At 62.3% G+C, this 14,954-nt stretch overlaps 1 protein-coding gene across 1 annotated transcript in view; it reads right to left on the reverse strand.

The window, feature by feature from the left end:
- Positions 1-256: 256 nt before the first annotated feature.
- Positions 257-14,954, reverse strand: part of KCNQ2 (potassium voltage-gated channel subfamily Q member 2) — a 57,202-nt gene continuing 42,504 nt past the window's right edge. Inside the window, exons 12-17 of the mRNA XM_046679613.1 lie at positions 8,278-8,501; positions 7,446-7,554; positions 6,882-7,013; positions 4,522-4,629; positions 1,682-1,805; positions 257-985 (exon numbers count right to left, since the gene is read on the reverse strand). Of these exons, the coding sequence (XP_046535569.1) occupies positions 257-985; positions 1,682-1,805; positions 4,522-4,629; positions 6,882-7,013; positions 7,446-7,554; positions 8,278-8,501 (1,426 nt within the window). The remainder of the gene's footprint in view (positions 986-1,681; positions 1,806-4,521; positions 4,630-6,881; positions 7,014-7,445; positions 7,555-8,277; positions 8,502-14,954) is intronic.

Below are 14,954 nucleotides of genomic sequence, written 5' to 3' on the forward strand. Positions count from 1 at the left end.
GGCCCTGCTCCCTGACCCCACGCCTCCACCCAGCAGCCAGGGGCCTGTGCTTGGCCATCACGCCAGCCCGGGCTCACACCTGGGCCGACGGCCTGCAGAGTGGGTAGGGCTGGCTCAGCTGCCCCTTGTTGGAAAAGAGCTCTTGTCCCCACCGGCTGCAGCTCTGCATCGCCACCCGCATTACTCTAAGAAAGGCCCTGCAGGGTCCCGCTCCGAACCCGGAAGGCCAAGAGTCAGGGAGAGGCCGGGGGCGGCCTCATTTCCGGGGCCCGGCCCAGCCCACATCGCCAAAGGGGCCCTCGCCCGTGGCAGAGCGTGGCGGTGGCCCGCACGGGGTGCAGAGGTCCGAGTCTGTGTCCGACTCGCCCTCCGCGATGTAAGGTCTGACTTTGGCGCAGGGCGCCACGGCCGCGTAGCAGCTATTGAGTGCATCCAGGTTCTCCTTGGACTGGGAGATGCTGAAGCCGCTGAAGGAGCGCTCCAGCTCCTCGTGGTCCACGGACGGGATGGAGATGGACGTGTCGCTGTCCCGCAGGGCGCCCTCGTGGGACCTGCAGGCCGGCGCGTCCTCGTGCCTCAGGAACTCTGTGCTGGCCCGGTTGCCCCCGCTGTAGGCGGACAGAGACCGCTCATGGGCGGGTGGTGGCGGGATGCGCACCAGGGAGCCATGGTCCCCCACGGGTGAGGCCCCGTGGCCCTGGCGCGGGTGGCACTGCTGCCAGGAGGTGGAGGGCGGGCACTGGGCGGGGAGCGCAGCCGGGGGCGCCGAGAAGTTCTTCTGGCCCGTGGAGCTGCTGGAGCGAGTGAGCTTCAGGATGCAGCCGTTCCTGTCGCCGTGCTCCCGGCTGTCCTCAGGGCTGTGGTACGGTGGGGCTGGCTCTGGCTCCTTGGCCCCGAAGTAGGCCTCAGTCTCCGTTGGGGGGATGCCCATGCGCTGCATGTATATGTTCACCAGGAAATCCAGCTTCTTCTCCATGGACAAGACCTGCAGGAGGAGCTGCTGCACCCTGAGCTGCTCCCAGAGGTGGGGGGACCCAGGCTGCTCCCTGAGGTGGGGGACCCTGAGCTGCTCCCCGGAGGTGGGGGACCCTGAGCTGCTCCCAGAGGTGGGGGGACCCAGGCTGCTCCCTGAGGTAGGGGACCCTGAGCTGCTCCCTGAGGTGGGGGGACCCAGGCTGCTCCCTGAGGCGGGGGGACCCTGAGCTGTTCCCTGAGGTGGGGGGACCCAGGCTGCTCCCTGAGGTGGAGAGGTATCAGGAGGCGGACCCACAGCAGCCCGGGCTGTGACTCCACCCTCCCATGTGGCCCTGGAGTCTCCTGCTTGTCTGGGCGGCCCTGCTGCCGCGGTGGGTCCACCCTTAGAGCAAACTCTACAGAGGGAAGGACCCCGCCATCCTTCCCTGGCTCCCAGAGATGAATCCCGGGACAAAGTTCTTGTGCGTGCTTCCTGAGGACTCGCTCCCAGGAGAGCAGCGAGAGTCAGGCAAAGAGGCTGGTGGGGGCAAGGCCAGCCGGCTGCAACAGAGGACTACCCGCTGGGCCGAGAGTACGCAGTGCCCTGCGGCAGCCCTCAGCCCTGATGGGCCTCATGCCACCAAAGCTTGAGGACCCCCACAGCATCCAGCCCAGACGCCCCCAGGCTACCAGGGCGGGGGCGGTCCCTCCCCGCAGCCTCTCCCACCTGCTTCTCCACCTTCCCCAGCCGTCCCATCATGCTCGGGTCCTCCGGCAGCTCCGCCTCGGCCGGGCCCTTGGTGCGGTCCTTGTCCGTTATCGCTGGGCCCCGGCCCACAATCTGGTCCACTCTGCCGGGAAGAGACCCACCCCCCGGCATGAGTTCAGGTGAGTGCCATGGAGCCCATGGCCCTCTCCTCCTGGGCCAGGCCACAGCTCCCCCAGATCCAGGCTCCAGGCTGAGCCCAGAGCTGACCAGGGGGCAGCGGGGTGCCAGGACAGATGGATGCCAGGCGCCAGTAGCCGCCCTGTGCTCTGACCCCCTCGGGGCCTGTCCCGTCCATTCCGTTCCAGTGGGCTGCACATTAGTGAGGAGTAAAGAGAAGGGGCTTGGGGCCACTCACCCCTCAGCCCCCCTGCGCCCGTGCCCTGCCCCAGCCCAAGCTTTACTCCTACATAATGTGCCACCGAGGCCGAGGCCCGACTGGGGTCTGGTGGGGACGGAGCTCAATGTCTGCGGCGGGAACAACAGAAGCAGGGAGGCAGTGAGAGTTCGGGCTCCATGCACCAGGACGGGGAGGGGGCCGGAAACAGACCAACACAGGAAACCAACGCACGACCAAAGGAGGGGAGACAGAGCACTGCCAACCAGAGAGTGGCTTGTGTGCTCGTGTGCACGTTTCTGCCAGTGTGCATGTGTGTGCATTTGTGTGCACGTGTGAAATGTGTGCTGTGGCACGTGTGTGCTTACTGTGTGCATGTGTGTACCGTGCATGTGTGGAATGCAGAAGCAGCTGAGCTGATCTCAAACGAGGCCATGGGTCACGAAGGCCAACAAGAGGGGAAGGGTCTTCCTTCGGGGAGCACAGCGTCCCCTGATCCCCATGCTGAACAGGAAGGGCACCAAGGGGCTTGGAAGGGGCTGCAGGAGCCATGTGGGCTCCCAGTGCTCCGAGCTGGTGAGCAGCACATTTGTGGACACTCACTCGGAAACAAAGGCCCCACTGTCTGCAAGCTGCTGGGCCAGCTGCTCCAGACCTGCGGGGCAGACGACACTGGAGCCAGTCGGCTGAGCAGGAGGGGCCGGGCAGAGGCCACACAGCCCCACCCCATCTCCGACCTGGAGCTTTGAGCACGAAACGCACTTCTCACGTGCGTGTGGGAGTGTAGGAGGCTGCCAGCTCCCACGGCCCAGCAGGCGCCACCTGAGCCAGCCGGGCTTCCTTCCTCACCCACAGGGCCACCCTGCCTGCCTCTGACGGGGGCCTCAGGGGTGACCTTTCTCTCTGTCGCATAAAGCAGAAGGGTCAGGCTCGCGTCAGCCACGGTGCAGCCTCCTCATGCTCCACTGGGCTCCATGCTGGACTCATGCACAGGGGCCGGGAGGGCGGGAGGGGCTGGGCCTGGGCTCCAAGCAGACGCAGTAGGACGTGGGGAGGGAGACGGGTTCTCTGGTGTGTCCAAGTGTCCACACAGTCCAGACACAGGTGCTCAGCGCCTTCACCCCTGCCACATGACGGGTCGCCTGCCCGGCCGGTCCCACTGGGAGCCTTAGCCAAGGGCTGCTGCTGATGGGGGGCTGGGAGAGGGTCCTCCAAGAGCCTGTGCCACCCCCTCCCCTAGGCCTCAGGCTAAGGAGTCGGGCTTAACCCCCAAGTGCGCAGACTGTCCTTCCAGCCCCGTTTCTGAGTGAATCCACGTGTCCTGTGGCTGCAGTGCTCCGGGGGGTCTTGGGGGCTCCCAGGGCTGGCAGGGTCTTCCCAGCTCACGGCCCAGCCACCATCCCCTGCAGCAGTGCCCAGAAAGATAGGCTTAAGTCTCAAGGCTCAGCATCCTCGGGGCGGGGGGCCAGAGGCAGAGTCTGGAGCTCCCGGGGGAACTCCTTTCTCATGGGAGAGCCACTGGGTTGAGACGCCCAGCACATTGACCCTTGGCCTCTGTGCAGAAACCTTGGCTCCTGGGGAGTACAGGTCAGACACTCCAGTCGCTCCACTGGGCAGCTTGGGCCCCGCTCCACGCACCCAGCTCCAGCATCCCTGCTGGCCTCCAGGGCGCCCCTGGGCCCCACTGTCCTTGAGCTGCCAGCATGGCTGGGGTGTGTCTGCTCTCACCTTCATATCCCCACCGGCCAGCTCAGAGTGGGGCGGGTTGCAACCATCACCTGCCCAGCCCCTGGAAAGCAAGAAGGCTCCCAAGTCTGAATCCGTCCCCAAAGAGCCTGTGTCTGCCAATCACTGCCTAACTGTCCCGTCCCATCCTGCCCCTTGGCCGGGCCGTCCTCATGAATGACACCAACTATGATGGCGACTAAAGTAAACACACCCTTGGAGACCCACTGGGTGCTGAGAACCTGGCAGGGACTTTCCTCTTTGTTCTTCACAGGAGTTTAAAGGCAAGAAAAGCGACAGGACCTCCGAGATCCACATAGCAGCCCAGCTTGACCCCACCAGCAGGCGGGTGCTGGGGTTCTGAGTCGGTGCCGGGGCAGAGCCACCGACGGCCCTGGGCCCACAGGCCCTCCCTGCAGTCTGAAGGCATCTGTCCTCCGGGGGCTGCCCTCTGCTCCTGCCCAGGGAGCCCCCCGCCAGGCGGGCATCATGCAGGATGTCCAGACAGGATCCCCCACAGAAAGCTTCCCCAGGACCCCATCAGAGGAGCAGCTCAAGGGCACCTGACACAGCCCACCCAGGGCTGCAGGGACGGCCTCCCCCCAGTGTTGCTTAGTCAGGGACAGAGACGTCCCCTCCGTCCATCGGAAGAGCAGTGCGGGAGCTGCCGTCATGTGGCCTGGAGCGAAGGGGGCTGGCCATTCCACAGAGACAAGGAGGGGAGGGTTGGCATCCTGACCTAGGTGAGTACTGGGGTGACTCTCTCGGAGGGGCCGTGGGTCCTTTGGTGGGGTACTTCTTGTGCCGGGGAGTTGAAGGGGGTGGGGGGCCCACAATCATATCTATCCTGGCGAGTAAACAAGAAAAGAGACACCAGCAAATGCATCGTGAAGCAACACGAAAGGGGAGTCGGCTGGAAACTGGCAGAAACAGAAGGAACCACTCAGCTTACGGTAACACAGTGACACTTCCCACAAACATGTTCCGCTCAAAACAGAACGCAGTGGACGCCACGCTCGTGTGACCTTGGCTGTGCCCAGGCTTTCCTGTCTTCAAGTGAGCGACCGGGAGCCAAGTGCCCCAGGTGTGCCCAGGCGAGCATGCATGTGCACAGGACGCAGGGCGGCTGGCAGCAAAGTACCAGGGCGCCGGCTCGGAACGACAGTAAGGCTTTGCCAGCTAGGACAGAACGTCCCAGCTCCTTGGGGTTGTTGAGTGTTTTTTTTCCCAGACAGAAAGGGAAGGAAAAGGGAACATTTAGGACAGAAGAGCCTGGTGAACAGAAAGCTGTAGTGAGAGACGTGGAAACAGGTCCAGTAGTCGAGACATAGGACTGTCTCTCACACACCCACACGTTTGTTCACGTGGGTACATGCACACGTGTACACAGGCGAGATGCACATGCTCTCACGTGGACTCACACCTGCACACACACGAACACTCATGTTTGCTCCCACACATGCCCACTCACACGTCTGTGCACAGTGGCACATGTTTGCTCACATCTGCACACACGTTTGCTCACATGTGCACCCACATACATTTGCACACTCGCACACATTTTCTCACACGTTTGATCATGTGCACAATTGCACATGTTTGTCACACAGACCCACAGATCTAGTAACGCTCTGGGAGGACACTGAGCAAGGGGCCTCCCAGCCTGAGCCCGTGTAGAGGAAGGGGTCGCTTCCTGGCACCCCTCTATGAGAGCAGCTTAAGGCCCAGAGAGACCCCTCTGCTGGCATCCTGGAGCAGGACAGGGGAGGTGCCCCAAGGTGGGCATGCCGACCTCCCCTGACTGAGGACTTGGCTCCTGCCAGGGCGCTGGGAGCTGGGCTGACCCCAGGATTGTCCCTGACCATCCAGAACCTCCCACCTGTGGCAGCCTCATTGGAGGCCCTGCGCAAGGGAGGAGCTCTGACTGGCAGAGCATGCGACCCACTTCAGGAGAGACCCACCACGACAGCCCATGGCCTCCGTACAGGCACCGCCAACACGTGTGTGCACATGTTTGTTTGTGGTAGAGGGTATGAGCCTGTGAGCACAGGTGTCCTTGGTGTGCATGTGTGTGCATGGACTTACAGGGTATACGTATGCAGGCAGGAGGCTAAACGTATGCTTATGTGTGTGCACGCTCATGCCAGCACACGTGTGCAGACGGGAGTGGACGCGGTCTGTGTGCACATGCCTGTACACACCTGTACATGGGTGTGCTCATGTGTGTCCTGGGCCTGTGCTTGGTCTGTGTATGCACACACACAGGTGACTGCTGGGGTGAGCAAGCCAGTCAGTCCTTACACACATGGGGCCGGAGACAGTGGAGTCAGCGTATGTCCTGCTATTGCCACGCCTCAGACACACCCCAGCTCCGCTTCCTACCCGGGATGTGAGAATCACATGTGAGGCGGGGAGGGTGGACAAGCCCCTCTGTGCTGGAAGATGAGGTGCCAAGTGGAGTAACTGCTGCCTGATGGACCCACGAAACCCTACAGCTTCATCTTTCAATAGAACTACTCTGTTCCCAGCACACACACACACCTGTGCACACACACACGGACATACTGCATACACAGGACAACACAAAGAGACACACCCACACACATGCATAACATGTGTGTGCACATGTGTGCACATTGCTCTTGTACACATACAAGTGTGTACACACATGCATGCACTTTTACGTGTGCAAAGACCTGTACATGAGTGCACATGTGCATTCACACACGTGTTTACATGCATGTGCGTGCACATACATGTGTGCACACATACATGCTTGACCATCACAGTGTGGGCAGGAGGGGAGAGAAGGAAGAGACAACAGAAATGTTAGAAACAGACAGACCACACGAGGACATGGCAGAAAGCCCCTGTGGGATTGTCGTGGGGCCAGAGAGGAAGGGCCCGGAGGTGGCAGCAGGCAGGGCCAGCCACCACACCCCCTGCAGCCCTGCCCACCACCCCACTTCGGGCAGGGCGTGTGTGGGCTCCTGCACTGCACTCCTCTCGCACTGGCCCCTGACGGACACTCCCTGACTCGTGCCAGGACGGCCTGGCCGCCACGCCCCAGGGCTGGGCAGGCAGGGGAGGGGCTCTTGCCTGGACTGCAGGTTTTTGATGCGCGACAGCATGTCCAGGTGGCCGGCCGAGTACTGCTCGATCACGTCCATCACGTCGTAGGGCCGCAGGCTCTCCTTGAACTTCCGCTTCGACACCAGGAACCGCATCACACTGAGAGGGGACGTGCAGAGGGCGGTGAGCCGCAGGCCGGTGCCCACCGCAGGCTGCACTCCAACCCCAACCCAACATCTGCCTGCCTGAGGCCTCCCGGCATCTCCGAGAGCGTCCACCAGTTGTCTGGGCCACCCACCTGCCGTGGCCACCAGCCACTCGGGCCCGGCTGCGCAGACAGACCCTTGTCCACCCAGGACCCCCCTGGGTGGGGGTGGCTCCTGGCCGTCTGCTAACAGCTCTGGGGCTCTGCACCCGGGACGGGCAGGTGACACGAGCTGCTTACCAGCCACAAGAAGCCGGGACTGCAGGATGTCAGCCGTCCCACCAGAGTCTGCGCCCACACACCAACCCCCCAGAGGCCTGGCATCCCAGGGAGGGGTGGACACGCCCCTTTCTGGGTCTCACCCCAGGTGCCCCGGGGTCCCTCACCACACAGCCCGGATGCTGACTTTGAGGCCCGGGGTCAGGTCCTCGGTCACAAACTCGCAGTTACAGCTCTTGTTGTCATCCACAATGTCCTCCCCAGGGAGACTTGCTTCTGGGTGGAAGGAGACACAGCCTGTGAGGGGACAGGCCACCCTGGGGACAGAGGGGACCCGGCCCTGTGGTCCTGCAGCACGCTTGTCAGAGAGGGTGTCAGGGACCCCTTGGTGCTTCCCTGGGGCACCCCCCCAGGACCACTCTGCTTTAGAAACCCACCCCTCCATCCTGCCCTCCTCAGCTGGCTCCTCGCCCCTGCGGCCTGCAAGGAGCGGCTGTTTTGAGGGTTTAAAATGTGAATGGACCGAGGGACAGACCAAATGTGATACATCCACACACAACAACAACAGAACATCACTCAGCCCTGGCAAGGAGTGGAGCACCGCTGTGCTGCGGGCGGTGGACCTGGAGAACGCCGTGCTGGGCACGCAGAGCCAGACACGAGGGACAAACACCGGGTGAGTCCCCAGGTGCCAACTGCCCAGAACAGGTAAATCCAGACACAGAGCAACTTGCGTTGGCCAGGGACTGGGAGCAGCTGCTCCCAAGCCGGGGCGCCCTTTGGGGTGATGAAACGTCTGGAACCAGAGAGTGGTGGGTGCACGTCACTGTGGATCACTGGGTGCCACTGGGTCGTTCACTTTAAGAGGATTAATTTCACGTTCCATGAACGTCACCTCAATAAAAGAAGAGGCCACGACGGAGGTCCCTGCTCAGAGGCCGCAGGGCCCAGGGAGGACCCTGGAAGTGCTCCACTCAGGAGGGTGACAGGCTGACCCACCTTCTGAGTTCTGCCGTGAGGCGGCGCCCTTGATCCGGAAGGCCTGCCGCGCCCGGCTGCGGTCCCCAAAGCTCCAGCTCTTGGGCACCTTGCTCGGACTGTCCTCCAGGCTCTGGTCAGCGCTGGGCGACCGGCGGACAGTCTGGGCCTGCGGGGACCCCTTCCCCTTGGCAGCCACTCCTCGGGGGCTGGAGAAGACACGATCTTTCAAACTGACCTTCTGACTGCTCCGTGAGAACCCACAGACAGACGGACAAACGGACACACACAGCAAGAGAAACACAGCAAGAGAGGTCACTCCGGAAGAACGCCCACACCCCTCGTCTGCTCGTGGCTGATGCCGTCCCCGTGGACGGGAGGGGGACGCGGACCCAGGGAAACGACCCGACGCTGGGTGAGCAGGGACGGCGCTGGACGCTCAGCTCTACCACAGCTCCCCGGGGCAGCTCGGGGGCTCAGCCTGGCCGGGGAGGGGGTCAGTGGACGCTTAAATTACTTTTGGCTGCCACCAAAAGGCTCCGGAGCCCTCTCCATGCTGTCCTGCCAGCCTCCTTCTCCGTGTGACACTCCAGGGCAGGACAGGTCCCAAAGTGCCCGTGGCTGAGGCCTTTCCCTGGGCACCTCCTGGGGGCCCCGGCCACTCCAGCAGTCTCCTGCCTGCCCCTCCACCCCCATGCCAGCCCCGGGGTCAGCCCTCCTCCCTCCACCGCTGGCCCCAGGGTCAGGAAGGGCAAGGTCTGCAGCTGAGCGGGGGCCCCTCTAGAGCACCCCGGGGAGCTGCCTGGTGGGACAGAGTGGGTAGAGCAGCGGGGAAACGAGAAGCATTGTGGAGGGTAAGGGCCCTCCCCTTGGTTTTGGCGCCTGGGCCCGCCCCACCTCCCCTCTGCCCAGAGATGTGCGGGTGCCACCCCGAGAAGTGCCCAGGAGCTGGGTGTCCACACTCCGGGCGGATGAAGCAGATGCACCTCCATGGTGGCCGCCTCGGCTGAACAGGCCTGATGCCCGAGCCCTGGACCAAGGCCACAGGAAGGAAGTGATCATGGCTGGCCAGCCATAGCCCTGTGGGGGTCCTCGGGCGTCCCTGTTCCTTGTCTCTCAGTAACCCTAGAGATGGGCCTGGCACCCGGTCTGCCCGGCTCTCGCACCTCTGGGCAGTGACCAAGAGACATGATGGCCCTGTGGTCCGGAGCTGCCTGCGGCTTGCAGGGCCAGGCGGCCACTCACTTCCTCCCACTGGGCAGTTCCCACCATCTGCCCAAGAGAGGAGAGTGGGACTCTTGTGACCTGTGACCTGCTCACACCCAGCCACACGCAGGAGCCATAGAACCTCCCCAAATGAGTTCTGAGCAGGCCGCTCGCTGCCCACGGGGCTGTGACAAGCCTTCCGGGGGCCTGGCAAGGCCTCTGCTGTCACTGGGAAGCCACCACCGCCAGCTAACCCCTCAGACACTGTCCGCCCCCGCCGCAACCCCCCTGGGTCAGCCGCTTCCATCAGCCCCAGAGGAGACCCACAGCCGAGACGCGTCCGTCAGACAGCAAGAGATGACAGCCACAGAAGAGAGAAAGCTCACAGCCCAGCCCACCCAGCCTGGGCACTGCGGCCGGGTTAGCACCCCCTCCCCAGGCCCCGGGCAGCTGAGACCATATGTGCTTGTTCACGGGTCTCTGCAGGACAGGAAGAAAAGGAAGAAAAGAGCCCCTGGGCAAACAGCCGGAGGCCTGGAGCCCACTCAGGCAGCCCTTATCCTGTGAGACTATAACCACTACACCCAGAATGAGGCCACGATGGGCAGGTGAGGCCAAGGGACACCCGGAGCCAGGCGCCACGGGGGCCTCTGTCCAGATGACCTTCTCCTTTGTTCCCGTCTCAACAGAGACCACCAGCTGGTCCAAGGAGACCACGAGAAGCAACGGCCCGCTTGGCCTGGAGAGCTGGGCGTCCCCACTGGACCTGCTGCCCCGTGCAGCACAAGGGCCCCCAGGACACGAGGGAGGAGCCTTCCTTGGCCTTGGCCTTGGCCTGGCCCCACGGTGCCCAGCTCTCCAAAGGGCAGGCCAGGGAGAGGCGCCCTGCTGGACAAGCCCACGGTGGGGACCCCTGGACCTCGCTGTCACAGCTCAGGGCCCACAGGCTCACAGCCCACCCAGCTACACTGGACCTGGCTCACTCGGGGTGCCCAGATGGCTGGGTGGTCCCGCAGGTGTCAAGAGGCCCCTCCCTCATCTTGTAAGGCAAGGGCAGGAGCAAATGTGTGGAGGGGCTCCAGCCACCTGCCTGCCGGAGACAGCCCGCGGCCAGAGTCCCCTGTTGAGAGGTAGCCTGTGGCCTCTGAGCACTGGCGTTTACACAGGGCCAGGAGAGCAGCTTCAGGAGGGTCTAGGGGAGAAAGCCAAGGCCCAGCCTCTCCTCCCCTGCCTGCCAGCTCCCCAGGATGAAACTCCAAACACGTGGGGCCAGCCGTAAACAGGGACGGGGTGAGTGGGAAGCCCCAGCTGAGACTGGCTGCTCTCCAGTCTGCATGGCTAGGGCCCAGCTCAGCGGCGCAGGAGCCAGCATCCAAGGAGAGGTCTGCCTGGTCCACGGCCGGACCACAGACGCCCAGGGAGAGTGGGGAGGATAAAGTGACATTGGTGGGACTTGCGCACAGCAGGGCCAAACCTGGCCTGGGCTCCTGGCCTGGCCGTGGGCACCTCCAGCCCTTCTGGTCCCTAAGAAGCCTGACCATAGCCCCTGACCCAAGGGACCAGTCTGGCCAGAAGCACCCTGGACACAAGCTCTGGGCAAGCAAGACAGCTTCTGCCAGGGCCCAAAATCTTCCCTACTAGGGCTGCAACAGTCTCCCCACAAGCGCTGACCTCTGGGACACACAGGCAGCGTGGAGGGTTGGGGAGGCAACCCTTGGAGCCCCTCTGGGCTGGAGAAGGATTCGCAGCATGCACGGATGCAGACGCATAAGCATGCTGCCCCGGGGCCCTGATCCTGTTGCATGGCCCCCACCCCATGCCCACTGCTCTGAACCACCACTTCCAGGGCCAGCACCAACGCATGCACACGGTGACAGGTGAGCACAGCTGCCAACACGTTGCAGAGCTGCACCGGTCAGGGAGGGAGGCGGGCAGGAGGGCGATGTGGGGACACCAGAGCAAGCAGGAGGACAGATGCTTCCACGCACCCAACAGCAGACAGTGGACAGGAGAGAGGAAAGGAGCAGTGAGCAGCCCGCAGCACGGAGGGCTGGGGCAGCCTCCCATCCTCCAGTCTCCAGTCTGCCCTAAACCAGCCTGCACATGAGACGGGGAGCGGTGGACCCTGGCTTTCTGGTGTGTCCGGGTGTCAGGGCCTCGGGGAGCCCGGCACACACAGGGCGAGCTGCCTCCACAGGTGAGGCGGCAGGTTAGGGAGTGGCCGTCCTCAGGTGCATAATAGAGGTGCTAGATTGACGAGCCCCTGAGAAAAGGCCGTTAGGACCCCAGGAGGCGCCGGCGCCCTTTCTGGGTCTCAGTGCCCGTGGCCGCCCTCCTGCTCAGAGCAGGGCACTGTCGGGCTGTTGGAGAAAGACAGGCGTTGGCGCCCCGCGACCGCCGTCTCCCAGGAGGTCATATGGAATCGGCTGGAGCCTAGCGCTCCACCATGGGGGCCCGCGGAGGCCGAGCTGCCAATCAGAATTGGGCCTGGGGCGGGGGGGCACCAGCCCCCCCTCGCTCATCTAGAACCTCTAATAAGCAGAGGGTGTGAGGAGCGGGCAGGGTAGGAAGAGCCGTGCAGCAATGGTCGGTCCGTGCGGCGCGTCCGCGGTACCTAGAGTGTCCAGGACAGCATCCACACAGGGACTCTCTGCACGGTCTGCCTTTACTGGAAACGAGGAGAGCACAGTTAGTCCCGGGGGCCCAGGCGGGGGCAGACAGCGCAGGTAAACTGAGGCACCATGACCACCCCAGGGTAGTTCTGGGCTCGGGGTCCAGCAGCCGAGCAAGGACAGGCTGCACGTAAAGTCTTCCGCCGGCCTGGAAAAGAAAACAGTCCCCTATTTTTGGAGAGAGAAAACTCCCTGTTTTCTCTCTCCAAAAATACCTTTTCCTTCCAGAGTCAGAGTTCAGGGCCACGTCTTTTAAAAGATGTATTATTTTTTGCTATATTCATGCCAACAAAAAAATAATACATGGGCTAAGACTTTGCAAAGGCTTGTTCTAGATGGACAGGATTCCGGAAAGCACACATTTTAGGGAGGAAAAATGTGCAGTTCGGTTTCACAAACCAATCACCGAGGTTTCACAGAGCCCAGCCAGCTGCCTATTGGAATCCGGCCTCGGTTTACCCAGGAGGCAGCGGTGCCTCCACCTGGAGGGAAGCCAAGGAGGGGGGCGGGAGCACCGGGACGTAGAGGGACAGCCACAGGCAGTGCAACCCCAGCTCAGGAGAACCCGCAGAGCTGGAGCCCTGGCCGAGCGGACGTGGCGCTGTGGGCAGCTCCTCAGGGAGCCTCTGTGCATGGCCAGCACTCCCCAGGAAACTCCCAAAGGCCCAAGACCCATCCTGCACTGGAACGTGCGAACTTCTGAACAAAGATGAAAACAGCAACCAAGAACGACGAGGAATCCTTCACTTTCCCGGGGCCTCTGCCTCTCGCTCCATCTTCGCAGCTGTTGCCCCTGAGATAGCAGTTCTCAAACTGTGAACCCAAGGAACCCAGATGTGTCTGATGGTCTCAACTCACAGAAAGGAGCTCCACTGGGAAGGACATGCTCAACGCCCACACGTCCATGTAAACACCAGGGGCACCTGCTGGTGTCCAGACAGGGTCTCTCCACGCACGTATAGGGACACACGTGGCTAACTCTGGTAGGCAAGCAGGTCAGGGTTCCTCAGAGGGCTCTGTGCTGCCTGAGGGCTGAGAGGCGCCAGACCCCTGCCCACCCTGGACCTCTGAGGGGACCCTGCACATCCTGGACCTCTGAGGGCACCTGTGCACCCTGGACCTCTGAGGGGACCATCCCACCCTGGACCTCTGAGGGGACCGTCCCACCCTGGACCCCTGAGGGGACCTGCGCACCCTGGACCTCTGAGGAGACCTGTGCACCCTGGACCTTTGAGGGGACCTGCGCACCCTGGACCTCTGAGGGACCTGCCCACCCTGGACCTCTGAGGGGACCCTGCGCATCCTGGACCTCTGATGGGACCTGCACACCCTGGACCTCTGAGGGGACCTGCCCACCCTGGACCCCTGAGGGGACCTGCCCACCCTGGACCCCTGAGGGGACCTGCCCATCCTGGACCTCTGAGGGGACCCCGCGCACGAAGTGCACTTCCTCCCTGGGGGACTTTCCAGTCACTTCAGGATGCAGAACAAAACTGACTAGATGACGAGAAACAGGGAAAAACGCCACAGGGAATGGGAACTAGGCCATAACAGTACATCACAACCAGGATCACCCAAACCGTGGCTGGTTCACACTCTAGATACTGACTTCTCTGAACAGACAAATTAACCCCCGACAGACCGCAAGTTGCTGTTCAGAACACGGTCCCCTAAAGATAAGTAGTGAATGGCTCCCAGGTGCTGACCTCACCTGCTGGGCTCTAGACAGCGGCCTCTCGGCTACCTCAGGTTTCACCTGAGTTCCAGGTGCCAACCTCGACTGGTGCACAGGCCTCGGCTCCTGGATTCCCCCAGGACTGAGGTCCATTATGGAGGGGATAGTAAAATTTGGGCTATTTCCCTAATATGTACGGTCACGTACATAATCATAAAACGTGGGCTTAAGTGTTGTTGCAAAGACATTGATCAGAGGGCTGAAACATTAGTCACGTACATCATCCTCGCCCCACCACCTGGTACCCAGAAGCATTTAAAATAAAGCTGGAGCAGTCCCTTCCTCTGACCCTAGTCTTTGCCCCCACTCCCCAAGATTGAGAAAAGACCCTGAGACAGCGGGGACTGAAGCCAAGGGTGAAAAAGTTAAAAGCTTCTCTGGGGGAGAAGAGAGCAAGAACCTCGAGGCGAGTGCTGCTGACGGCAGCTGTGCATCCTCAGCATAACCAGCAGCTGTTCAGAACTAACCAGGTCTCTCCATCCCTCCTTAGCATGAGAGGGAGTGTCTTTCCCAGGAAACCAACGTCCACACGGTCAAGACGAAAGAAGACTCAGCCTCACGGGGCCAAACGCAGGCTAGTGGGAAGGCGCCCACAGCCAGGCCCCATGCCCCTCCCCTACCTAGAACCCCAGATAGAAACCCCTGCCTTTTTCCCTTCGAGGAGGCGGATCTGAGATTCAACTCCCATCTCCTCGTCTGTCTGCCTTTCGGTGATAAACCTTTTTCCTAGCCAGAAGCCTGGCATTTTGGTTAATTGGGCCTCCTGGGCCTCAGGCAAGCCAGCCTGTGTTTGCGTTTGGTTTCTGGCAGGGCGAGAGGGAGGGATTTGGGGTCCAGCTGTGTGGCAATTGCTCTCACTTGGGGGCAGACCTCCCTGTGACTCAGTATCCCCAGGACCTGGACTCCCCACAGGGCAGCTCTGGCTGCTCACAGAAGCCCCTCAAATTTGGGGCAAATGTTCTCTCCCAGAGCGCACCCTCAATCAGCCGCAGTCCCACCAAGTGGTACAGACCAGGACCTCCCAGCCGGCTCCTCCCAGGGCCCCCAGGCCTGCACACAGGGGCCCCCAGGCCTGCACACAGGGG

Source organism: Equus quagga, chromosome 12, assembly GCF_021613505.1.
Source record: "Equus quagga isolate Etosha38 chromosome 12, UCLA_HA_Equagga_1.0, whole genome shotgun sequence".
Taxonomy (NCBI): Eukaryota; Metazoa; Chordata; class Mammalia; order Perissodactyla; family Equidae; genus Equus; species Equus quagga.